Source organism: Cryptotermes secundus, unplaced genomic scaffold (genome assembly GCF_002891405.2).
Source record: "Cryptotermes secundus unplaced genomic scaffold, Csec_1.0 scaffold247, whole genome shotgun sequence".
Taxonomy (NCBI): Eukaryota; Metazoa; Arthropoda; class Insecta; order Blattodea; family Kalotermitidae; genus Cryptotermes; species Cryptotermes secundus.
The window spans coordinates 2,566,519-2,593,080 of NW_019740656.1; the positions used below are offsets into that span (position 1 = coordinate 2,566,519).

At 42.9% G+C, this 26,562-nt stretch overlaps 1 protein-coding gene across 2 annotated transcripts in view; it reads right to left on the reverse strand.

Moving 5' to 3' along the window:
• The window catches only part of LOC111872405, a 184,875-nt gene that overhangs the window by 70,667 nt on the left and 87,646 nt on the right, over window positions 1–26,562 (reverse strand). For both annotated transcript variants that reach the window (XM_023866264.2, XM_023866265.2), the window contains exon 2: window positions 2,486–2,667. In XM_023866264.2, coding sequence (XP_023722032.1) covers window positions 2,486–2,608 — 123 coding nt within the window. In that variant the 5' untranslated portion in view covers window positions 2,609–2,667. The remainder of the gene's footprint in view (window positions 1–2,485; window positions 2,668–26,562) is intronic.

The window sequence follows — 26,562 nt, forward strand, 5'->3', positions numbered from 1 at the left end:
CAAGTTTTATTCTCTATTATATAAGTATTTACAAGTAAATACTGAAATTTAATATATAAGGGGCAGAATTTTTCACCTCTCCTATCGTCCAGACCAGCTTTGGGCCCACTCAGCCTCCTATCCAGTGAGTATGGGGGACTCTTTCCCTGGGGGTAAAGCGGCGGGACCGTGAAGTTGATCACTCACCTCGAACTAGCGTCAAGGTACAGAATATCTACTCCCCCACAAGCCTTCATGGCATGGGGTTTAATTAGTGAAGCACAGGAACAACTTCACTTTTTGTATTGAACATCTGCGCAACAAGAATGAGCAATAACCGTCAGCATATCGCCAAACGTTTGCTCGGTATCTCCGCCTGCAATTAGGTGTTTATACTACACGCACTACACAAGTGCACGGAAAGTTTTCGCGTCACGCAGGCGTTAACTGAGAAGACGTGTGCTCTCTGGCTATATGTATAAACTTGCGAATAACTGAGACATATTTCTTTGCCTTCCAGCCATATTCCGGATCAAAATTCGGTATATATTTCACTAGATCATGCAACTTATGGGTTGCTATTTAACAGCTGATATTACAACACATCCCCAACGGTAGAAATACTTCGTTGCTGATTTATTCCCTTCGATCCGTGTTTACCCTACTTCCAGTTTCTACTTGTCACCTAAACTGCGGTTCTGCACATGGCAGGAACCTAAATATCTTTACAGCCTCTCTACACCTACAGTAAGCTATAAAATGTTCCTGTACAGTCACGAAAAGTGCAGTTCTGCACACTGTTGCAGGTCCCTATCAGGCTGTACGGTGGCAGCAGGAACCTAAATAGCTTTACAGCCTCTCTACACCTACAGTAAGCTATAAAATGTTCCTGTACAGTCAAGAGAAAAGTGCAGTTCTGCACACTGTTGCAGGGCCCTATCCGGCTGTACGGTGTCAGCAGGAACCTAAATAGCTTTACAGCCTCTCTACACCTACAGTAAGCTATAAAATTCTCTTAGAGATACACGAAAAGTTTCGCGGTATGTTTTGTTGGCCGCAGATACGTTTCCAAAAAGAGTCTATACCATATCTGATGGACTTCCTGACGTTCCAAAAAATATTCGTGGATACAATTATATTTCAAAGAAATCTTGAGAACTGGCCGACACTCCATACTGTAGCACGCGATCCACAGTTTGAGAAACCTTGTTGTACTTGGTTCTTTCGTACGTCAAAAGAATGCACTATCGTCGCCGAAGGGAAACCTGTCTTTCAGTGTCCTTATTCAACAGCAGATACCATTAGCGTTCAGCATCATGTATCTACCAAAGGCAGGGACCGGAACTTTAGGGACCGGAATCTGTGCTCCATGCGTCAGGGTCCAGTGAACAGAAGAGGCAGAAATCGTGAGATAAACTTGAGTACGGGAAAGAGAGCTAGGAATGTAACTGAAAGTAATGTCGAGTATCTGCTAATTGCATTGCCTAAACATAAGCACCGTTGCATCATGTCACCGAGTCCTTTATGTTGATGTGAAAAAATTGTCTCTAACTTTGAATTAAGGACAAGAATTATAATTTGGAATTGAGATTCTCACAACGGTGAATCTTCAGGGCTGTGATGCAGCGTAGTTTGGCGGAAGTTCGCAGACATTTCGGAGCAATTGAACGAGAACCACAAGTGCTTACAATTTGCTTCTTTCTGGCTGTTACTAGAATTTGTTTTGACTTAGGATTCTCCGTACAGCTCGGATCTTGCCGGTGCCCTCGAAGGGCTGAATTCTGCAGGGCTATGCGTGGTCATATCTCGCAGGATAATCCTCGACAAACGTATTCCTGGGTTTAGGATTCTGATGTAACACTGTGACACCACCTTAACCCTGCTAGAAACAGTTCCTCAGTCCAAGCAAAGACATCAGTGGGGCACACATCAGTTGAATTCTTCAGTAGCGTTTTGTCACGTGATAAAGTGACTACAGACGGGGTCTGGATTAGTAATCGACTCGTGACTACACTTCACAAATCCCTATCACACACGGAATAGTATTCCTAGTCACGGCCTTTACTGCACTGCTTGGTAGCGGCTTCCAACAGTGGACGTACCTCTGCTCCCGGACTCAAGACCTCGCAGGCTGGCGGCCATTTCACACCAAACGCCTACTCTTGTAACTGTCGTCTCAAGACTCTACCGTAATGGCAGCTGCTCCTCGGCACGGACCGTGTAGAAAACACCGCTTCCAAACTTCACTCTACTGGTGGCGTGTTACAGAGCCGTTACCTAGCAATGGCTGTATCACTGGCTCCATAGTCCTTGCTTTGAGCAAATTCGGCACGTTATATGTGGACAGCATATCTCATGTGATACTTCCAATCCGATGGAACCACCAAGAAGTACTATGCCTCTCCATCACCAAGCAGACTGGTGCAGTGGTAAAGCACTAGAGCTTTGATTTGTTTCCGCTGCCTCAGCAGTGTCAGACGTAATGGACTATGTTACATTGACTTACCATCGAGTTCTTCTGCTGTAGAGGGCTGGGCACATAGAAGGAGTTTGGGGTGGCGTCATGAGAAGTGCCGTGACGCCTCATCACAACGACGCTACCCGGCGCTACTGTGGGAGGCGTCATCATCGACACAGCATATCATGATACGGCTGTCCGTCTGTGTCGACATGGTTTGCGTCCTGCTCCTGCAAAAAGTAACAGAAAAACCTACGTCAATCTCTGTACTGGAGGTGGACACAGACGAAGGAAAGAGTCTGCAGTTCATTTCACGGCACTCTATCTCAGAAACCGCAGCGCCGAATGGCAGAATTGGTGAATAAGTGGGAATGGATTAGGAAGGAAGCGGTAAATTGAAGGCTTAAATAAATAAGCATTATGCCATGAGTGAAAATTTAGCTCAATCATTCTTGACCCCAGCACTAGATGGAGATGAGTGGTCAGTTTCACGATCCAGCCGCTTTACCCTCAGTACCCATTACATAGGAGGTTGAGTGGATCCTAGAGACAATCTGCACGCTGTTGATTTGAAAAAATCAGTTGCTAAGGAACGGCTGGTTAAGACACAGCAGGCCGAAAAAGACTTAGCGGGTGCTGGGAAGATGTGTGAATTTCGGAGAGTAGCGGTAGCACTGTAATTGCTTGTAGTTCGGTGTCCTTTGGTAAAACTGCCAAATTAATCGAGTCGCCAATCCAAACCCCGTCTATAGTCACACACAGACACGTGACAATATACGTGTAACACAACCTTCGGGATTAAGCTCACTGACTTCAGCATATTGTTAATTCTGAATGTTTTAAACATTTAAAATAAGAATTAGTGTTAACGTCTCAAATACTTTAAAAAATTATTTAAATTAAATAAAGTATTGGTCAGTATTGTTTGTCCGAGAGATGGCCAAGTTATGGCGGAATATGAAGCTGCATGATTATTTCATGGTTAAAGATTTGATGCAACTGAGAGCACTCGTATGCATTTAATATTATTCAGTAATCAGAGTGTTTATTTTCGCTTTGAAGACATGATGATGTAATCAGTACCTGAGGCTATTCAAACGATAGGATGATTGGTAAATAATGATTTGTGTAGGGATCTGGAAGGAGGCTGCCTTGTCTTACTTCGGGTTCTATCTAGGTATTTGCCTCGAGGGACTGAACAAAGAAAAGAAAGCGTTAGTAAGGCTAACTTGTTTCGCGACAGGATTCAAACCAGATACCTACATAATACAGACACAAGCGGTAGCGTAGCTGGTTAAGACACTACAAGCCAGAAGGTCGCGGGTTTGATTCGCAATGAGGTGGACTTTTTTCAATTTACCTAATCCTTTCAGCCGCACTATGTCTCTGTGGTCGACTCAGCCTCTAACAGAAATGAGTACCAGGCAACTTCTTGGGGCGTAAAGGGCGGCCAGTGCGTGAGGCTGACAACTTTACAGCCATCTGTGAGCCGATTGTCTAGAGAAAATGTGGAAGCCTCGACGTCTTACAACCCTATGGGCCTCCACGGCCTGTTGCGGGTACAGCCCTACATAATACATGTCTTACTCTTTACAGCTCTGATCTGATTTGGACACAAAGGCAATGAGTAACGTTTGGCATAATTTGGATACAAATGGATCCTGTGAAAATGCCGTTACCACAGAGCGTGACTGCGAAACAAAATCACATCCGGTACAGTAATAAACTCGTACAGGCAGTGGCCGTGTTCCTGTGGGGCCTTGAACATACCTTTCAAGGCGTGCTAATGGTCTGTCCGGCTGTTTAGAAAACATTGCTCTTTGAACTTCGGTTTACGGCGGTAAATAACCCGCGCTAGGAGTAGGGACAGCACCGTAGGTATAAGGTCGGACTACGGGCTGGACGGCCGAATTCGATTCCCGGCAGGACAAAATTCTTCTCTTCTCAATAGCTCCCAGATAGATTCTGGGGCCGAACCATCCTCATATTCAATGGGTACCGGGGGTGTTATGGCCGGGCTTGAAACTGACTGCTCTTCTCTATACAGTGTTCAGATCAAGAATTGTGGAGCTATACCTCCAATCCCCAATGCCTTTATGACATAGTGCTTAATTAAGTCAACACGGAAAATATTAACTTACATAGCCCAACGCTACGTCCGTATTTACACGATACTATACGCTATACGCAAATAGGGTTTAAAGACTACGGTCTTCTGGGTCGTAACGCCGTGTAGTTTGGACAGTCCGACGTTTCGGAGGAACATATCACCTCCATCTGCAGTGTCGAAAAGTGAGCAACACAGTAAACTATTACAAGCAGGTGGCAAAAGAAGTACTTTCTCCTGGGGTAATGCAGCTGGAACGTGAAACTAATCATTCACTTCCATCCAATGGTGAGATTAAGAACCAATAGATCTATACCACCATTCCCCATGCACATTCATCTTACAGTGATTAATTAAGCTTAATTAAGCATACTGGCAACTTTACTTTGTTGTGTTGGAACTGAAGTTATAATAGCGATGTCTATGAAGAGAACCGTCTTCTGAATTGTAATGATGTGTAGTTCGTGGACAGTCTGACGTTTCGGAGGAAAATATCGCCTCCATCTTCAGGGCTGAAATGTAATCCAAGAAACAGACCAGCACAAAAATCGACAAAGTACTTCCCTGGGGTGTTAATGCAGCCGGGACGTAAAACTGACAATTCACTTCCATCTAGTAGCAACATTAAGAATCAGTGGAGACATACAATCATTCCCCAATGCCTTCAAGTCATAGCGCTTAATTAAGCACAGGAGTAACTTCAGTGTGTCCGGGTTCAGGTTCTCACAGCTGTGATTATGAAGAGCCCGGTGCTCTGGCTTGTATCGGCCTGACATTTCGCTGGTACATGTCGATTCCATCTCCATCGTTGCTCAACTTCTTGCAGAGTTTGACACCTCTTTCAACACCATAAAACTACCTACCATAAATGCCAAAGCTGCTCAGGGATAAATTCGGCTGCACAGAAACTTTGGTAAAATGACCTTGAATCAACAATAGCAATATGTCATATGGAAGTTCATGCTTTCCTTCAAACACAGGTATGTCACATCTGATGCCATCTTTTCACAGAAACACTGTACTAATTGATGAACAAAGAGCCGACCTCTTCGACTATAGGGATTTTAATGCCGATCTTGTCTGTTCTAGAGATGACGGGAAAGAAATAATCCCATGATGTGTATTCTCCGTGCATAGATTCGAAATCCAGACCTCTTGAATATGCAACAATTATTCATTACAGCCCACGAAAACAAACAGATCATTGGTGACGTGCTGTAAATATAACTGTAAGAACGTCACATTAGAACCGCAACTTGTCAGTGAGATAATGTATTCCTTTAACATGTAAAGTACCTGACTATGTATGTTTGTACCTTGCTACAACTATAGTAGCTTAAATAGTACTCAAACAAAAGTGAAATTGAAACCCAGAGCATAAATTTCTACACCATTAAAGTCTTTAAGGAATGTTGACTTCTTAGAGATTGCTTTTGAAGCAAGTTGATAACTGTAAAGTATATTAAACAAGCAGACAAGAACATTTACGATACTTGAGTATGTTCAACACATTTTAAATATTCACACACAGCGTAAGGATGGAATTTCTTTTGTTTCTGGTTAGAGTACAAATATTAAAATTACTAGAAAATAGACCAAATACTAGATCTATGCGGATCTGGAGACGAAGAGAGAAAACCTTGGCTGTACTGAGAATCCAATCACAATCATCGAGCCCATAGCCAGTTACGAGTACTACTTTTCGGGATGTAACGCCATATAATCCGGTAGAAGTTCCGCGACGTTTCGGAGGAGCGACCTGCATCTTCAATGACAAAAATTCACGAAAACAGAATAGATCACTATATGACGCAGTGCAAGGACCGAGAAGGCCCACACCTTATACATTCAAGTCAAGAAAATAATAGAAGTTCCTCGACGTTTCGGAAGAGCGATTTGCATCTTTAATGTCGAAGAGTAAGTCAAGAAGACGGCCGTCAAAAACAGGCGAAGAACTCAAACTATGTTTTACGCTGGTTATTTATTTGCTTTAATACTTCTACCCTGAAAAGGGAGGCAGGATATTCCTACAAGGTATCACATCCCGAGCTATAGTATTCTTCATAATTATAGCTCTGAGAACCTCAGATCCAAGGTAGATAGTTATATTATCGACTGAGATAAGTATTTTATTGCATACCTTACAAAATGTTAAATTCATGAAGTTCAGACGTAATATTTGAGGCTTTCACGGCGGTGACTATGAAGAAAGCAGTNAATGGTTATGTGAATTTTGAAACGTTAGTGTTAAGTAATGTTGGGGGTGGGGTACCTTTGGGGAGAAGTTCATGGTTCGTTTACTGGGCAGTAACTCGTGATGTCAGTTGGAAAGCGCAGCATTCAACATGGCGCGATAGGGGACTCACGACTGGTAGGCACATGGACAGAAAATGGCCAGCCACACTCGAACGTTGACCCGAAGCAGCTTCGTTACCAGGCCTGCAGTCAAGTAAGAGTGGCTTATGTACCACTTAAGATGTACAATAGTGAGAACTACTATTTCCTGGGATGTAACATATACTATTGACAGTTTACTGACGTTTCAGAGGAACGTACCGCCCCCTTCTTAGGGTCAAATATTCAGAAGTGCAAAAGTAAGTTCACAGAAGTTTATATTCCAACTCGTCATGAAAATACAAAGGACATAAATTCCAAAGGAAAATATTTCCAAATCTCTGCATTTTTTTAATTTTATAACAAGAGATTCGTGTTCTGTATATATGAATATAAAGTCATATGAATTATACAAAACTGAAAATTACACAACGAAAATTTCTGTACGTGTGTTTTGATTCAATTTGCAGAGGTCTGCTTGTTTCTTTCTTATCTGACTCTTCTGCTCTGAAGATGAAGCCAGTGCGGTCCTCATAAAGATCGGCAAATCTCTATTGGCTAATATGACGTAACCCAAACAAAGCATTTATTCTTCCTCGTTGCTTCTTTGGTTTACACTTTGATCCTGAAAACAGAGGCAAGATTTTCCTCCGAAGTGTCAGAGAACTCTTCAACCCTGAAGAAAGAGACACTAATTCCAGAACGTCGGCACACTCCTACCAGACTACCTGCATCACTTCTATGAAGGCACTACTGTTCATACCGCCATGAGAACCTTGTGTCCAACAAAACTATTTAAACTTATCTCTGTAACAGGCCGTGAAGGCCCATAGAGTAGTGAGACGTCGAGGCTCCCACATTTAAAACAAGATTATTAATGCACATATTAGAGAAAGCCTAAAGGCGGGATACACGGCAGGAACGTGACACAAGAAGCGAGTACAAAGAATCTTGGGTTCTCAGTTCCATCTGCTTGGGTATGACACTCTACATACAGTATGTTGAAAGTCAAAAGACGTTTCGAAGGAATCTCCATATTCAAGTTCGCTCTACTTGCTACCCGCCTCAAATTCATTTCTCGTTTGAATTACGCTTCGAGTCTGATGATGGAGATGATCTGTTCCTCCGAAACGTCGGTTGGCTTTCTACGGATACACGGCTTTGTATTCCAGGTTACTGCACTTTTAAATGAGCATACACTTGTGACTAGTTAACCTCAACTGAGGCCGTGCCATAACTCAGGCGGTTAGTCGCCGGCTTCCCACCGCGGCGGACCGGGTCCGAACCCAGGTCAGGTCATATGGGATCTGTGGTAAACAAAGTGGCAGTGGGGTAGGTTTTCTCCGAGTACTTCTGTTTCCCCTGCCAATTCAAATTCCACCGACTGCTCCACATTCATCATCTATCATCCGGGGCTGGTACAATAGGCCAATTAGTGGCCGACGTACCGAGTGGACTCAGTCGCACCCCACCCCAAGAAACTAAACAAAAAACTAACCTCAACCGGATAGATAGAGGTGAGTGGTCGGCTTCACGCCCCGTATAGAGGGGTGTAGTCTTAAGAACAAAAATTCCTAGGAAGTCTGGCATGCTACTCCAGGTCGAAACAAATGTTCTGATGGAAAACTCTTTGTGGCCTAACAACCGCTTTGTCTCTCTTAATGCAGAGCAGAACAACAAACGCATTGCGGTATGCATATGTTTAAGGTAGGCCGCAGAGATCAGAAATTAAAGACACGTTTTCGTATTTTAAATACATGCAAAGCATTTAATAAACACTTTTTAACATTTTCATTTCAAACAATTTCTTAAAAATAATTACTAAATATTTAATATAGCAGTGAAATAAACATATGCCTAAAATTTTCGCTCTAAAATCATATCAATATATATATATATATATATGTTTGTTTGTTTAACTAACTGTAATATCAATTTCTAGGAAGAAAGACGTCATTTGTAGGAAGCTACTGTGACTGTAATAAAAGAACTTTCTTGATAGTAACTTCTTCAGGGTCGAAACATGTTGGGGTACTGAGTAAACAGATATGATTTAATGTTTTCTTCATGATGTTTACTAAATTATATTAAACAATAATAAATGATTTAAAGATGCACGTGTAGATAAAACAAAGTTGTCCCTGTACTTATTTAATTAAACACAACACTATAAAGCCATACATCGAAGTTGCGGTATAGTTCCACTATTCTTGACGTCGGCATTAGATGGAGGTGAGTGTACAGCTTCACGCCTCGGCTGCTTTGCTACTAGGTAAATAGCGTTGGGTGTCCATTGGATGGGTTGCAGAGTCAGTCTCGATGCTGTGGAGTAGAGAATAATCACTTTTTCCTATAGGGAATCGAACCCCGGCCGTTCATCTTGTAGCCCGTCGCCATACCGACTGAGCTACCGCAGCTCCGACAAGTAGCTTAAAACATCGCCTTTCTATCTCCGTTAATCGCCATCTATATTTGATATTCCTTCAAAACAAACTCAAAACACGACCGGAACCCCGCCCCAGCTCACCTGGCTAGTCTACAGCCCTGATCCTGAGCCAGTTGCATCCATCCTCCTTGCCTCCTTTGAGATCCAGACTTACGGAGCCATCTGTTGAGCAGATTTAGAAGCTGATGATAGTCTTCCGAATGTTTTTTGCTTGCATCTAATTTGTATTCTCTTTTCAGGAAAACGAGGCTATAATAGAAAGTGAGTACGGGACTTAGTCCACTTATGCACATCGGGAAGGAATATTAGTGCGAGTGTTGCCTAACAGATGGAGACCGTACAACATTATGAAATTACTTGAATTCCATGACAAAGAGAAACACTTGAATGCGTCACCGGGCATCGTGGTCGAGGGCGTCAGTGTCGTACTCATATTTGGGAGGGGCGATGCCTTACTTTAGGACGCTACGAGTCAAATCGATCGGACGGTTTGTGGACAATGAATTGTAAGAAATATGTAAGGAAACGGTCGTGACTATATCCTGGTATATAACCGGTGTCAAGACCAAGATTCGAACCCGGTACGACACGAATACAAGTCTACAGCTTTGTCACTATATCAGACAGCTCGGTATTAGGACCTCGGGCTTATATTTCGGCCAGGAATGAGAAAAATCCTAACTGGGAGCATTCTCTTCCAAGGAAATTTGGGAAGAGACGGTAAAAAGGTAAAGCTATCCCTGTAACAGTCCGTGGAGGCCCATAAGGTTGTGAGATGTAATTATTAAAATGGGCCTTAACCCTTTCAGACACAAGCCATCAGGTACAAAGAAACAAAAATTATTTTTCTTCCTTTTCCGCTTGTATTTTGTTTCGCCCCTTTTTATACTTCTTTTCGTTTTCATTCTCTTCCTGATTCTATTCGTCCCTTCTCTTTATTATTTACTTTTCTTTGCCTTTTATTTTCCTCTTTCTTTCTTCTTCAAGTTTCTCTTCCTGGTTTCATTCTATTAATTCTTCTCCATTTTCCTCTATACTTTCTCCTGGTTTTCTCATCTTGCTCTTTCTTATCCTCCTCTCTTCCATTTCTTCTCTTAATTCATCTCCCTCTCCTTCCCTCTTGTTCTACTTCCTCCGCCCTTACCTTCCTTCCTCCTCCTCTGCTTTTCTTTCTATCCCATATCCTTCTCCATTTTCCTTCTGCCTAATTGTCTCTTTTCCCTTACTCATCGTAAATCTCTTCTTTTTTCTCTCTCTCTTCTCCTGTTATTTATCTTTACGTTTTCCGTGGTCGGTTTGAAGGTGTTGTCGGGCCGGATTTGGTCTGCGAGCCAGATTGTTCACACCGCTTCCATAGAAATTACATATAATACCACATGATGAAATGGTGTATAAATAACATGTTATGAAGATGATGAGGAAAATCACGCAAACACAAAGCCGGGTAGTCCGTCCGTAACCCGACCATGATCCGAACTGGGTTTCTCCAGAAAACAATTTTAAAATACGTAAAGACATTAAACACACCTTTGTTCGACTGTAATTAGATATCTTGAGACACCGATGAGACAAGATCCAGTGTCTTTTAATGGCGTCATGCTATGTTCTTAGACCTGTCATTTCCTTCCAAAAAGCAATTAAAAGTAGCAACTTCAAATCAATGGAAGCCGGTAACAACAGTGCAGAAATTTCTGTAAGCAAGGAGACACAGAAAGCAAGTCATTTGCTAAGCGCGACGGGGTTCGAGATTAACGATACATGCTATGAATCAATCAGCTGTGTAAGTATTTGGAATGTTACACGAAATTCTTAGAAAGTTGCAAGTCTACTCGAGCGTTGAAATCTCCAACCTGTTCTTTTCTAAATCGCGTTTCTTTACATACAGATTTCCGGTTTAGATTCTCCTGTTAAATTCAATGAGGTCTTTGTCTGCAGATTACAAGGTAGAGCCACTAATCAGTGCTGGACTCAATATGCACGTCATTTTAAAACTTTTGCATGCTGCTAATTGCTAATAAGCATCTGCCGCTATCACGCATCCTTATGTAAATGTGATCGCATTATTCGGAACTTATTGCTTCAACACGAACAAGGAACAAACTGCCGAGTATAGCAATCCCATTGCATCGCGTTTGTCTTTCCAGTTCCTTCTTTCGCTCATTTTAATAACAAATTACACGGAGTCAGTGAACACATGTTAGGATTTCTTTAACAGAATTTCACAGAATTGTCGGGGTAGCGGTAACGCGAGGCTTATACTGGGGAGGCACTCCTAATTTCGGCTAATTAACCGCAAATATTGACAAGGTTTCCGTGATTTTTTCAGCCCATCCACGAAAACTACTGGAATATTACCTCGATAAGCCAGCCCACAAAAGATTCTTTCCAAAACCTTTGGAATTCATCATTCGTCTATCGGCCTACTACCTGACTCTACAAAATCCAATATTGAAAAGCGTCGTTAAATAACTTATATATAAATAATACTATCACGGAATGATTAATGTAGCTGTGTCTCTCTACATTCGCATTCGGGACGTGTTCAGCTGGGGCAGAGGTTGTAGTGACGAGGTTCTCTCTGGCCTTTTCTCAGTCCCTCCAGGAAAATTCAGGGATATTATTTCGAATCCACCACGACCACTTCCTTCCACATCTTTCCAATATCTATCATCCTATCACTTATAATGTTGTTGCAAAGGTAAACAGAGAAAAAGGTAAAATTATCCCTATAACAGGACCATGAGATTATGAGACACTGAAGCTGACACATTTTCTAGGCAATCGACTCACAGATGGCGGTAAGGTTGTCAGCCTTACGTGCCGGTCGCCCTTTACCCCCAGGAAGATTCCTGGTGCTCAATTCCGTTAGAGGCTGAGTCGACCCAAGGGCCATATTGCGGCTGGAAGTATTAGGTCAATTGAAAATTCCAATGACCTTATTGGAAATCGAAATTACGACCTTCCGGCTTGTAGAACAGTGCCTCAGTGAACTACGCTACCGCGTGCCCCAATCTTATTACTAAGAGCGTTGCTAAATAGTCGGCCGAAGTTTATAGAATTTCGAAGAAATATTGTCCGTTCTTCAACTGTTTGCCTTCGAATGAAGATCGTGAGTGTCTGTGACCATATCGACATGTAACTATAAACTCTCGCGGCAGATACAAATGCGGTGTATGTCGTCATGTGGCTTGCTCCTCAACACGGACATATGCAACTGGAGAAGACATGTATGTTGATATTACTCGCCAGCCTTTGCTTCCCGTGAACATAGAGAATTTTGTAGACGGTTTGTTGCCGCAGGTGGCCCTCAACAGGGCCGTTTTAATAACATTTCCCTCCACACTTTCACTATCCTCATGGACCATTTGAACAAAACGTATATATACACGTACACTAACACATTTTACTCATTCTAAGCATGAAGATGGAAGAGGTGGGTGCCTCCGAAACGTTGTTAACACTACACACATCCATACTGTGTCATAAATACGTGTTAGGTCACCGAAGTTGCATTAGCCTGGTCGCATCAGACATTTACATAAACGTAATGATTACTGACAAGAACTGAGTCTAAGTTAATTCTGAGGGTGCGTAATCATCAGATGGTGACGCATATCATTACGTCAGCATCATCTATTTTCAACGTACTACACGAACCACAATCCCCATAGCAGAGAAATCGTTAAGCATAGAGGACGCTTCCGTAACGATTTCTACTGAAGGAGCCACGGCAGTTCAGTCGGTATGGCAACTAGACTAGGGGCTTGACGAAAGAGGAGTCGTGGTTCGATTCCCAGAAGGGAAAGCGATTTCTCTTCGTAATTTCCATACCGGCTCTAGGGCCCAAAGAGCGGGGTTGATGCTGACCATTCACTTCAATCTAGTGCTGAGGTTAAGAATGTGTGGAGCTATGCCTCTACTCCCCATACGTCTTCACGTCGTCATGCGTAATTAATTAAGTCCAGGGATAATATTTTAATGTTATCTCCTCAAGGCATGAGTTAGTCAAACACTAGGGGCCGCGCCATAGCTCAAGCGGTTAGTCGCTGGCTTCCCACCGCGGCCAGGGTTCGATCCCGCGTCTGGTCAAGTGGGATTTGTGGTAGACAAAGTGGCGCTGGGGCAGGTTTTCTCCGAGTACTTCGGTTTCCCCTGCCAATCTCCATTCCACCAATTGCTCCACAATCACCCTCACCTATCATCTGGGGCTGGTACAATAGACCAGAAGTGGCCGCAGTACAAGGGACTTATTCCCACCCCACTGGCATTAAAAAATAGTCAAACATTAAATAAGGCGACATTTTATGGCCAAATAAAGAGGATGGTCAGATGTGCGCTTTACGAACGTCTAAGTAGGAAATGCAGGGCGTTCCCGTTGTCACCGTATGCGGGTCACCAGAGTACACCAGCCATTTACTACTAGGGAGCTTCGCCCCCTTTGAAGAGTAACTCGGAAGTAACAGGACGGTAAACATGTGACACACCACGGTGCGTGAAGTAGGTCCTCCGCGCGGCAACAAATACCTGAATGCCTCTTCATCTGGTGCAAAAGGCGATTGCAATTAAGCGACAATATCGAATGCACAACACGTAGAGCGCCGTAACCTTACTGCAAAGACTGCATTCGTTTGTTCCTCCGGTGTTACTGAACTGAATACAGGGTACGTCTGCCTGGAAATCAAATAACCAAATATTGGCGTTTTTAGAATGTGACCCTCTGGGCTCAGGACTCCTGGCCCTACACCAGCACGAAAATCTCCCAGTCACTGGTGATACGTCGAGAGACTAGGTAGGTAGGCAGATGCTACATGTGTTTTAGCGAAGGACGCGTCTATTTAATGACTAAACACATACAAGTAATTGTCACGTACCAGACTAATTTAACATATGTAACGGCTTTCCTAAGTTAGGGGAATCAGTGTCTCTGTCTCTCCAAGTACAAGTTCCTTCGCCAGTTATTTCGAGAGCTTGCTTGTGCAGCCGGTAACGGCTGTGGAAGGCCGCGCCATAGCTCAAGCGGTTAGTCGCTGGCTTCCAACGGCGGCGGACCGGGTTCGATCCCGGGTCTGGTCAAGTGGGATTTGTGGTGGACATAGTGGCGCTGGGGCGGGTTTTCTCCGAGTATTTCGGTTACCCCTGCCAATATTCATTCCACCAAATTCTCCATCATCATAATCACCCAGGGCAAGCTACAATAGGCCAATCAGTGGCTGACGTGCCGAGTGGACCCAGTTGGACACCCCCCCCCCACTAAGCGAATTAAAAAAAAATGGCTGTTGAGTTCCAAGGCAGTGATTCATATACAGTGGTGACATCTATGTACAGTCCCAGAAGTAATGTCTCGTATACACAGAGGCGCTGTGTCGATCGTTCCATGTTCTCATATATGTCTTGCAGATGGTGGTTTCTGCGAGTAAAAATAAATTCCATACTTGTTACTGTGCTGTAGTGTTCAGTGTTGGATACCTGGCTGATAGATAGATAGATAGATAGATAGATAGATAGATAGATAGATAGATAGACAGACATAGATAGGCAGACAGACAGACAGAGTTTCAGTGGAAGCACAGAAAGGAAAGGGAAAAAGGAAGGAGCCAAGAAAAAGAAAGTTGTATTGTCCTGCAATGTCTTAAAACAAGATTCACGACTGGGATAAGAATCAGGAGCCGAGGTTGGATTCCTAAAATGGGCAAGGGATCTTTCTCTTCACCACAGCGTCCTAACCAGATCTGGGGCCCGTCCAGCTTCCTCTTCAACTGATACCGTGAGACTCTGTCACCGGGGGTAAAACGGTGTGAGCGTGAAGCTAACCACTCAGCTCCATCTGTCGACAACATGGAGAATTCGTGAACCCATAATTTCACTCCCTTGATGTCTTCATGTCGTAGTGCTTACTTAAGCACTGTTTTACTGTATTAAATGAGTAGGGATAGCTCAGTCGATAAAGCGACGGAATACGGGCTGGAAGAGCTGGGTTCGATTCCCGGCAGTGCATGATTTCTTTTTTCCTCTTCCCCACAGTGTCCAGACAGAATCTCGGACCCACTCGGCCTCCTATCCAGTTGGTACAGGCGGCGATTTCACGAAAGCAAAGAGGCCGGGGCGTGAAGCTGACCACTCATATCCATCTAGTGCTGATGTCAAGAAAGGTGGGCCTATATTTAAAACCCCTCATAAGTCTTCATGACATCGTGCTTATTTAATTAAGCACAGGGACAATTCAGCCGGGACTAGCTGCGGTCTGGAGGAACGAGGGGTCGGATTTCGAGTCCCGGTACTGTCAAAAATTTTCTCTTCTCCATGTCGTCCAGACCGGCTCTGGTGTCCACCAAACAATGTTCAAAGGGGATTCTTTCCTTGCGGATAAAGCTGCCGGGGCTTGAAGCTGACTACATCTCCAGCTAGTGCCGAGGTCAAGAAAATGTAACTCTATACACCCACTTCCCCATACACCTTCATGGCGTAGTGCTTAATTAGTCAAGCAGCTTTACATTTTTTGCCAGGGACAAAGTTACTTTTTCATTGCGTTAAATCTGAGATTCTCGAGTAAGAAATATACGGTCTTCCGGGAGGAACGTCATATAGCTCGGAGACATCCCGACGTTTCGGAGGAAAATATCGCCTCAATTTTTTCATCTGCTTCTGTCGGTTTCTTGCTTGGAACCTTAAGTCGGATGTTACAGTCCCTCCGAAATATTGGGCTGTATTCCAACGACCACCTTCTCGACATTACCTTCACCCACATTGGGCGGTGTCTTCCTATTATCCTTTCTGTGCGCTGTGAACAGCGTGTCCGATTTATGGCGCGCCAGCAATAACATCACGAAGTATTACCTAACGGTAAGGGCCTGCCTCCACGTATAAATAGGCTAGGTCTCCTGTAGGTGTCGCTGGATATGCAGACCGGATGGCCCCACGCCCCTGACATGATCAAGTCCGCTGCCATCAGTGCAACAAGCAATTAAGTCACAGACACGAAAGCAGTGGGGCCATCAAAGCTGATGAAACAGTTAAAGCCATCGAGTGATTACCAAAATGTTTGTAACCATGATTGATTCATCATAAGAATATTATATTGTCTGGGCCTAAGCAGTAGGAAGTAACCCGGAAATGGAGAAAATTACCTAATGAAGAGCTTCATACTCAATATTATCTTTCTCATGAAAGTTTTGAGATTTTTAGTGCCGCGAATTTTACGACGGTGATCCTGGATGTGACGCCGTGTCTTTTTGTGGGCGAAGGCCTATGTTCTGCTGCCTCCATCTTCAGGGTTAAATTTAGAGTTTCAGAAATAGGGTTGATTATGTGAAGAAGTTACAAGGAGGGTGATAATGATCTCCAAAGAAGGGAGGATACAGAAATGAATCTTGTTTTATCAAAGGGGAAGAAATGGACAAAAGTGGTCAACAAAACAGCCCTTATAAGGCTAGTATTAATTTATCGCCACAGGCGACAAATGAAAGAGTGAGAGAGAAGAAACCTTTCTAGTGATCCGCCGTGGTTTCAAATCTTGCCTTCGGGCCGCTTTCAATTCAAAACCAGTTTCTGAAACTATGAATATTTTACATAATTTGTAGGACCCCTCAGTCAGGTGATGGGTTTGAACCTAAACAAGTTAATATAAACACATAAATAACGCGAAAAAAAAACATTCATGCCCTGAGTGGACTTCGAACCCACGATCGTGATGTTTATGCGCTTCAGATAGTTCAACTACCGAGACCAGCCCAATACATCGTTACAGATATAGGGTGCCTGAGAGACACGAGAACGGCAAACAAAATTTTGGTAAGAAAACTTTAAGAGATATCTACAAAGATACGATGTGTGGATTAGATATGGCTCTATCAAAGTAAGGTCCACTAGCGTATTCTTTTTAACATGAAAAATTCTATCTATCTATCTATCTATCTATCTATCTATCTATCTATGGTTCTGTAATCCTTCGTTGAACCTTGGCCGCTTTTTCGGTTTCTTAATCCTATACACAGTCGGTAGGAATCCTCGGACGGGGGATCAGCCCATCAAAAGCCCGCTACCTATACGCAGAACAACACAAACATAAAATAAACACACACAGACATCCATGCTTTGACTGGGATTAGAACCCAGCGAAGACAGCTCATGTCTCGGACCGCGCGGCCGGCCACTGTGATCCGCACGGCAGCTGTACAGAGTTATGAAATAACAGTGTCATTTATTTTGTAACTTCCTACCTGTAGAAATCCTTATGTAAGCCGGAATTTATGATTTTATGAACGCAGAAGAGCATTAGGTAACCGAGTTTCTCAGGGTCTCCGGGTCTGCTGTTCAGAAGAGACCACTGGGAGTCAGAAAAACAAAGTGGCGTGCAAAAACTACTTATATCCCATTACCACTCTGTTACGTTTAATCTAGAGGTCCTATCATTTGTATGATATCTACTAGATCTTAAACCATCTGTCTTTAGGGTGAATGTGTTGAGACGAAGTAAAACCACGACACAACTCAGACAACATGTCAGTATGTAACAAAGTAAGAATATTACTTCCATTCGAATCCCATATTTTAGATTTGTTCTTTTACTTAATCAATTAAGCACCACGCCATGAAGCGGGGGGCACGCCGTAGCGTAGTTGGTTGAGGCACTATGCTACAAGCCGAAAGGTCGTGGGTTCGATTCCCCGTAAAGTCACTGGATTTTTCAATTTACCTAATTCTTCTAGCAGCACTATGACCCTTGGGACCACTCAGCCTCTAACAGAAATTAGTATCAGGAATCTTCCTGGGGGTAAAGGGCGGCCTGAACGTAAGGCTGACAACCTCATCGTCATCTGTCAGCCGATTTTCTAGAAAATGTGAGAGCCTCGACGTCACAAAACCCTATGGGCCTCCACGGCCTGTTACAGGGACAGCTTTCCCTTACCACGTCACTAAGACATATAGGGAGTGGAGGCATAGCTCCACCATTTGACCTTGGAACTAGATGGAGTTGAGTGGTCAGTTTTACATCCAGACCGCTTTTCCCCCGGGGAAAGTACCACCGGTACCAGTTGGAAAGGAGGCTGGGTGGGCGAAGGAGTCGGTCTGGAAACTTTGGAGAATAGAAACATCTTTTGGCCCTGCTGGAAATTTAGAAAACTTAATATTCCAAAGCCAGATGATCACACAAATCAATTTATTTATGTATTTATTTAACTAAATTGCAGAGCGATGCCCGACCTCACGCGGCTAGCAACAAGGTTCTCACTCAGCAACAATGGGTTCGATTCCTCGCTACCTTATGTGGGTTATTCGTGTTGAAAAAGTAACGGTGGAACAGGTTCTCTGAGAGTCTTCGTTTTTCCCCAGCTAATAATTCTTCCCCCATTGCTACATAAACATCTGTCACTATCCACTGAGGCATACGACAGCCTTAACCAAGCAGCACATTTTCATTTCGTGGGCCTCTGACGCGTCACGTGGCTGCTTACAGAGTGGGCGAGTTGTTAGTTGGCTAACCACACTCATATCACAGAATTTTCTTTGAACAAACAGAATAATAATAACCACATTAATAATAATAATAATAATAATAATAACAAAAAGCAAAATGGTTTGCTTAAAATTTTGCAGCTAATAAAGTCGGTCAATACAATATTTTTCTTCCTAAAAATTCATCAATAGCTCTACATCCATTTTGTTGGGCCCTGCCCTCTTCCTCAGTTTCGTAAACGTTTTACACAGACGGTAGGACTCTTTGGACGAGAGATCAGCCTATACAAAGACAACACAAAAGAGAATAAAAGCACAGAGATATCCATGCTTTTGTGTGGGATTCGAACCCACGATCCCAGGGTTCGAGCGGGCGAAGACAGTTCCATGCCTTAGACCGAGCGGCCACTGTGACCGGCCATCACATCTTATACTCACTGAAATCTGAATACAATTATATCCACGAAGCTCGACTAATATCACAGTTGGTTACTCAACGACGCCGCCAACACACAAACTTTTTAGCGTCTAACGAAAGGTGAGTGATGAATTAGAAAGGATTTAGGAGGAAGCGTGTCTTGCTGAATCAAAATGTCATAAAGATATTTTCCTGCAAGGATGGTGGGAAAACCAGGAGAAACCTCAGTCTTTATATCTGGTGACCCGGGCGAGATTTGAACGAAGCAGCTCCGTGATACAAGACTAAGGCATTACCTGTAGACAGACTTGTTCGGTAGCTCGATTGGTGAAGGCCCATAAAGTGCCAAGGGAGAATTACGTCATCTCTAACTGCGATAATGATTTGCTTGCGTGTATAGATGTCTCTTTCGTCAGGACCAAGAAACCGTTACGTAAATTAACCATGTAATTAACGCCGTAAGTTATACTGGGATGAACATTCATACTGACGCTTTGCAATTTAAACACTTTTATTTCAGTTCAATGTCATTTAATTTGTCTTCAGTCATTACTGAAATTGTCACTTGTACCTAACTTTCTCTTTTATTTACAAGCGGTCTTCCTAGTTGGACAGACGCCATTGCTTTTGGAGAAACTCTACAAAATTACGAACAGGAAATTAAAAAGAATTCTTATGCAACATGGAGATGTCGCAAATTGCGTTGCTCCACTAGCAGAAGAATTTGAAGTGGTGACAAGAAAGCAAGTAGTGATATCCTGAAGTAGGAGGCGCGTATGTCACGCAAGCGTCAGAAGGAACAACGCGCCAGGGCTGTACAATTGGAGGCACAAAAGTTGGTATTATGTGGGCCACGCGTATGCCCTCTCATTCCCCAGAATTTGTGTTTAAGTTTTCTTTCCGAAAAAAAAACTTTGCTGAAAAGTGCTTCCCAGACATTCCGCGTGATTTCTTTATCAGTGTATTAACGCGACATTTAATAACTCATATAAATATGGAAATAATATGAATTCATAATTATATGCAATTCCAGACGCTGATTTTGTAACGTCCTGACCAGGCAAATTTTAAAAAGATATTAAATCTATCCCTGCAACAGACCGTGGAGGCTGATTTTCAAACGTCGAGGATCCCACATTTTCTAGACAATCGGCTCACAGATGGCGGTGATGTTGTCAGCCTTAAGCACCGGGCGCCCTTTACCCCCAGTAAGATTCCTGGTACTCATTTATGTTAAAGGTTGAGACAATCCAAATGCCATAGTGCGGCTGGAGGGATTAGGTCAATTGAAACAATCCACCTCACCGGGACTCGATCCGGCGACCTTCCGGTTTGTAGATTAGAGCCTCAACCAACTATGCTACGGCGCGCCCCCGCAATATGTATGTACAAAACTTATAATATTACCGCAACAAAATGCTTAAGTACAGCACCATGGCAGAAGTCTTTCTTGAATTTCTAGTAATGTACGTCACACGTGAGTGACCTTGCCTAGACGCTCGTGTGAATTTGGCGTCCCAGCGCATAAGCACAAACGTTTTCAACTGCGACGAAGCGTGAGATAAATATACCACCACATTCTTATGCTNTTCGGCCGCCCTTTACCCCCAAGTATATTTCAAGAATATTCCTGGTCCTCATTGCTGTTAGACGCTGAGTCGACCCCAGGTCATAGTGCGGCTGGAGGGATTAGGTCAATTGAAACAATCCACCTCACCGGGACTCGATCCGGCGACCTTCCGGTTTGTAGATTAGAGCCTCAACCAACTATGCTACGGCGCGCCCCCGCAATATGTATGTACAAAACTTATAATATTACCGCAACAAAATGCTTAAGTACAGCACCATGGCAGAAGTCTTTCTTGAATTTCTAGTAATGTACGTCACACGTGAGTGACCTTGCCTAGACGCTCGTGTGAATTTGGCGTCCCAGCGCATAAGCACAAACGTTTTCAACTGCGACGAAGCGTGAGATAAATATACCACCACATTCTTATGCTCTGGATCTCCGGAAACAAAGGAAGAGATATGCCCGGAAGCGTTACTTTCCAAACATTAAATATTGTAAAATACTCATGTACGTTGCAATGACCATACAGCACTTGCTGTTTCTTGGGAACATACCGTACTTTCTAATGGCCTAATTCTGAAAAGTAAACCACACTTCACTGTCGATTTCGTGGAAGAATTTTCTTTGTCATAAGGCGCGAGAAAAATTATGTTTGTTTTCATTTTATAAAAAAATAATTAAAGCCCAAAAGAAATTAAAACAAAAAATCCGTGCTTGAAAGTTACAGCTGTAATCAGTTAAAACAGTAAGCAAATTAACGGGTAATTAAATGCACTTTAAAACTTGCTGAAAGTGAAAAAAGAAAAATTCATGTCAACGAAAACAATTAAAATTCACTCTTCATTGTTCTTCCGAGACTCATGACCTGTACACGTTCAGGATGTGCCATTTAGTTTCATGAAATTAGTACACGCAGTAAGAAAATCTGGTTTGTGTGTCTTGGCTTTCATGAATTGGCCCAGATTCAAAGCAATAACCGCCTGAGAACATAGTTCCCAACAATCCCTCTATTTCTTTTGGCTTATTTTGGACTTCACCCATCGTCTGGTATGTCTCTTACATACCAGACGATGGGTGAAGTCCAAAATAAGCCAAAAGAAGTACAGTATACACCATCGTCAGAATCCTTTCAAGTCAATCCCTCTATTGTTGCTTGCGTGTCAGTTGCAGCGGAAACTTGTTCACCCATCCGTTGCCTAGCAATGGAGTATCCTCTGCCTCCACTAATTTGACCTTCATGCTTCATGTCACAGTATATAATAGCATACAAACCGATTGGGACATATACATTGGTCTATGCTGATATTTATTGGGTGATAACGTAAATATTATAAAGAAAAGTACAGAAAATTTAATGGGCGCTGGTAAGGAGGTTGGTCTACAAGTAAACACAAGGAAAACTAAGTATATGTTGCTGCCTCGTCACCAAAATGCAGGACAANTGTATAGAACAAAATAAAATTGTTAGATAGATGTTTTATATCATCGAATCAGTCGCTAGTTTTGTAATTTCGTTGCTTTCCCAGAAATGACAGATTCTTCTCTTCTTCACAGGACAATCAAGCCTCCTAACGGTTACTGGGCTTATCTTCCTGCTATAAACTGGCTTCAGCGTGAAGCTGACCACTCACTTCCAGCTATTGACAGGTTTAATTATGCGTGGAGCTACATCTACAAGCCGCTACGTGTCTTCATATCGCAGTGTCTAATTAAGCATACGAAGAATTTTTCAGTTGTAACAGGCTGTGGAGGCCCATAGGGCTGTGAGACATCGAGACTCCCACATTTTCTAGACAACCGTCTAGTGAGGCTGTCAGCCTAACGCGCCGGCCGCCCTTTAACACCCAGGAAGATTCCTGGTATTCATTTCTGTTAGAGGCTGAGTCGACTCCAGGTCCATAGTGTCGCTGGAAGGATTAGGGGAATTGAAAAATCCAATGACCTCATCGGGAATCAATCGCGACCTTCCGGCTTGTAGCATTGTGCCTCGACCAAATACGCTAAAGGGTATAATACTCCGTTATCCGCCAGACGTTTCGGTCAACAGTAGCAACTTGACCCGTTTTCCGTTGAGAACAGCTGGCCACATGCACAAAGGAGTTCATATTGAATGTGGGACTTTATCCAGAGCAGGCAACGGTGACGTACAGTCCTGTTCACGTAACTTGCGACGTCTCCGTTACAGCACAAAAGAGTCTAGGAGAGAGTTCCTGTCTTGTCCACTCAGTCTCGTGGCTGGCAGTCACACGTCCCTGTAACTAGTACACGAAACGCTTTCTCTGACACGGAGGGTAAAGCACAGATAAATTTCAAAGTTAGACTGTCCTCTCCTGGGTTATGAAATGTAGTCTTGTAATACAATATTTTACTTCCGTCTTCAGGGTATAAATATTTTTAAGGCAATGAACATTCTTGTTTCTGTCTTCTGGGTTATATATATCTTGTTAGTGGGTACCAAAATTTCGGATGAACTGCATCCATCCATAGATGTTATGTTCACGGCAGTTAAGGTTCATATTGTGATCTTCCGGGTTATAACATATAGTTTAGTAAGAGGATACCACATTTCGGTTGAACAAAGTGCCTCTGTCTTCAGGATAGAAGAATTTTCACTGCTCCAAAGATTCATATTGTGATTTTCTAGGATATGGCCAAAGTTTCGGGCGAATAAAATGTCTCTGTCTTCATGATAGAAGTATTTTCCCTTCTCCGAAGATTCATATTGTGGCCTTCTAATATAAGACGCCGTGTAGTTTGGTAAATACTTAGCAACAATTATCTCAATTGTTATGACACATATTATACCATGATTCTAAACTTCTTGAATCTCGGGTCCAATCTGTCATTTTACCAAAAAGACCATAATCCTATCACTGTCTTTGTCTTTTTTCTAAGAAGTTTCTTTTTGGTGTTACTGGATTTTTGTACTTCGGCAATCTTGCGATATTCTAAAGATCACAAAGTTTCGGAAACTTCAGCTCTTTCCGTCTAACCCCCCCCCCATTTCCATTCAGTGATTAGAGTTAGCTCTATATAACGAATCCAACAGAGTAGTTGTCTTCCACCACTTTCACCTGAAGGAGACAGATCCAGTTTCCGAAATGGAGCGTTCTTTAGAATACCGGACGATGGACGAAGGCAAGAAACACAGTAATCCCGAGCGTTAAACAGCATCGTCACAACCCTTGAGAACCTAAGTGTATTTTTAAAACGATGTACATTTTGTAATATACTAACATATATTTTTAGAGAGCTCACGCCTCAACCGAGGCAACTGTCAGGCCCCAGCAGTGGGACACGTCCCACCAGTTGACAAAAACTGCTCTCTACAACGCATGACTGCTGGCAGACCACAGACATGATCCTGATGTGGTCAGAAACAAAACCACTTCTGTGCTACTGAATTTCTGTTGTGCAAAAGAAACTCCTACTACTTGGTCGCATTCTCTAAACGTTGCATAATAAACACTAACGAAGTTGCATACCGCACTTTCCTTTAAAAATTGAGTTCACAATAACCTTACAGCAGCCGCTGTACAGTACAGAACGCGCTGGATTTTGAGTTCTCACAAGGACGATGAGTGTTGCATTCACGGACGTGTTCCCATGTAGTCTGACAGAAATTCCCCGACGTTTCGGAAGAACGTTCTACTTCTATCTTGAGGGTTCGAAGAGTAAATTAAGTAAGAAACCAGCAAGCGGGAACGCTCTGATTTCTTGCTTCGCTCATTCTTCAATCTCAAAAATCGAGGCAATACTTTGTTCCGAAACGTCAGTGAATTCTTTCTAGATATATGCCGTCATATCCCAGACGACAGATCTCTTTAAAAATTGTATTGTCTGTGTGATTAAGGGATGAGATGTATGGGACACGATATATGGTTGTTAAATAAACAGAGACTGTTTCCCTAAACAGCATTAACCGGTTGGGCTTTGTAGCGGAGACGTAATGTTTCCTGTGAGGTACGGACTTAATTCTTATATATTATTTACTAAAAATTTCAACAACCGGATGGAGACTAATGTTAGGGTTCGTGTATTTAATACGGAACTACTGTGTGGAAGTAAGTTTGCATCTGGAGGGTCCTGCAACCGGCCATTTCGATCAAGGTTTACCGTGGTCTTCCTCAGTCGTGGAACAAATGCAATGTTTGTACTCAAATTCCACGTCGCACTGCATGCTCCGCATGCAAATCTCATAATGGTAACATCAGATTCTCGCCCTCACGTAGCCCTTCCAATGTTAAATATAATTTTTACTCTAATGCGGCCTTTCCAGGTCTAATGTCAAAAATTAATTCCCATGATACGCAGTAAAGCCCCATTAATATTATCTCTTCTGCCCTTAAACAATCATTTTTCACTTCCTAACTCATCTTCCCTCCTCAAAAGTACCTCCAACAGAAGGACAAGCGGGCAGTGCCTGTGAACCTTCAAAATAGCTAATATTTCTGTTCCTGCCTCCTTAAATGCAGTATCTCTGGCTACCCCCACACACCACCCTCTTTTCCTCCTCTAACTTTTTCCAGTCTTTAAACGGTTAAATAGATTTACGTCAAAATGATGTGGGCTAAATCTCAAATTATTCGAAATGCGCAGATTCATTTTGCATGCAACATGCCACTTCCGTTCTCTTTCTATCTGAAAAAGAAGACATCAGTAATCGTTAGTCGACGAAAAATGTTTTGTATAAACATCATTACGCTGTGTCACACCGGCAGCGCTGTCGGAACCCTCTGACAAGCAGGTCAACTGATTCTGCGCTACCAGACTTCCGCAGTCGATATCTGCAAGGTTCTTTGCATTTCCGGTGAAGGCCATGGCTTATATCTCCCTGCCGTTTCCTCTTGCGCCGTTTCATCTCAGTTAAAAAAATTATATATATAAAACATGTTGTCGTTTCTCAAGCCGTGGGCAACATATTGTAACTGTGGTTGCCGTGTCTTCTGGGTTTATGTAAAACACAAGCTTCCCCCAACTGAAAGAAAGAAGAAACGTGCCCTGACACATCAGAAACTAGTTCTAGTGTGCAACATGCCACAATTTAGTGTGAACACGTGTACATGCCGTGGCTAATATGTAAAATACGAAGCTTACATATTCAGTGTCATAGGAACCCAATTGTTGTCTCGTTACCATAGTTACTGAAAAACATGAGAATCTTACATGCTCGTACATTGTCGTAAAGAATCTATTGTTGTTAGGATCTTATTACGGAGGAAAGGTAAAGGTTAATGTAAGCCTGTCCCTGTACTCAACTAATTCAGCACTACGCCATGAAGACGTATGGGGGAGTGGATGTACAGATCCACGTTTCCTTGACCTAGGCACTAATTTGAGGTGAGTAGTCAGCTTCACGCGGCTTTACCCCTGGGGAGAGAGCCCCGGTACACTACGAAGGAAATAATGAAGTAATATAACCTGGACTCGAAACCATACATGTGGCAGCCTAATTAATAACTTTTATAAGTTCATTCTCCAAGTGAGAACATCTCGTTACCAATTTCTTTCTACGACGCACCGATTGAGAGAAATAGGGATGAACAAATGAACCGATACAATTTTGCGATTGTACTCAGGCAAGAAAAAAATAAATACGGCATACAGTAGATTCTCCTACTCCAAAGCACCAAGCCAAAATACAAATTGCAAAAATATAGGCAGTGTGTTCATGCGAAACGTTCATACCCACTTACAAGACTACATACTGAAGATGAAGGCAGTATTCTCATCTGAAATTTTATTACGCGTCTACCAGTCTACATGGTGCCATAATACGAGATGGTACGAATTATTG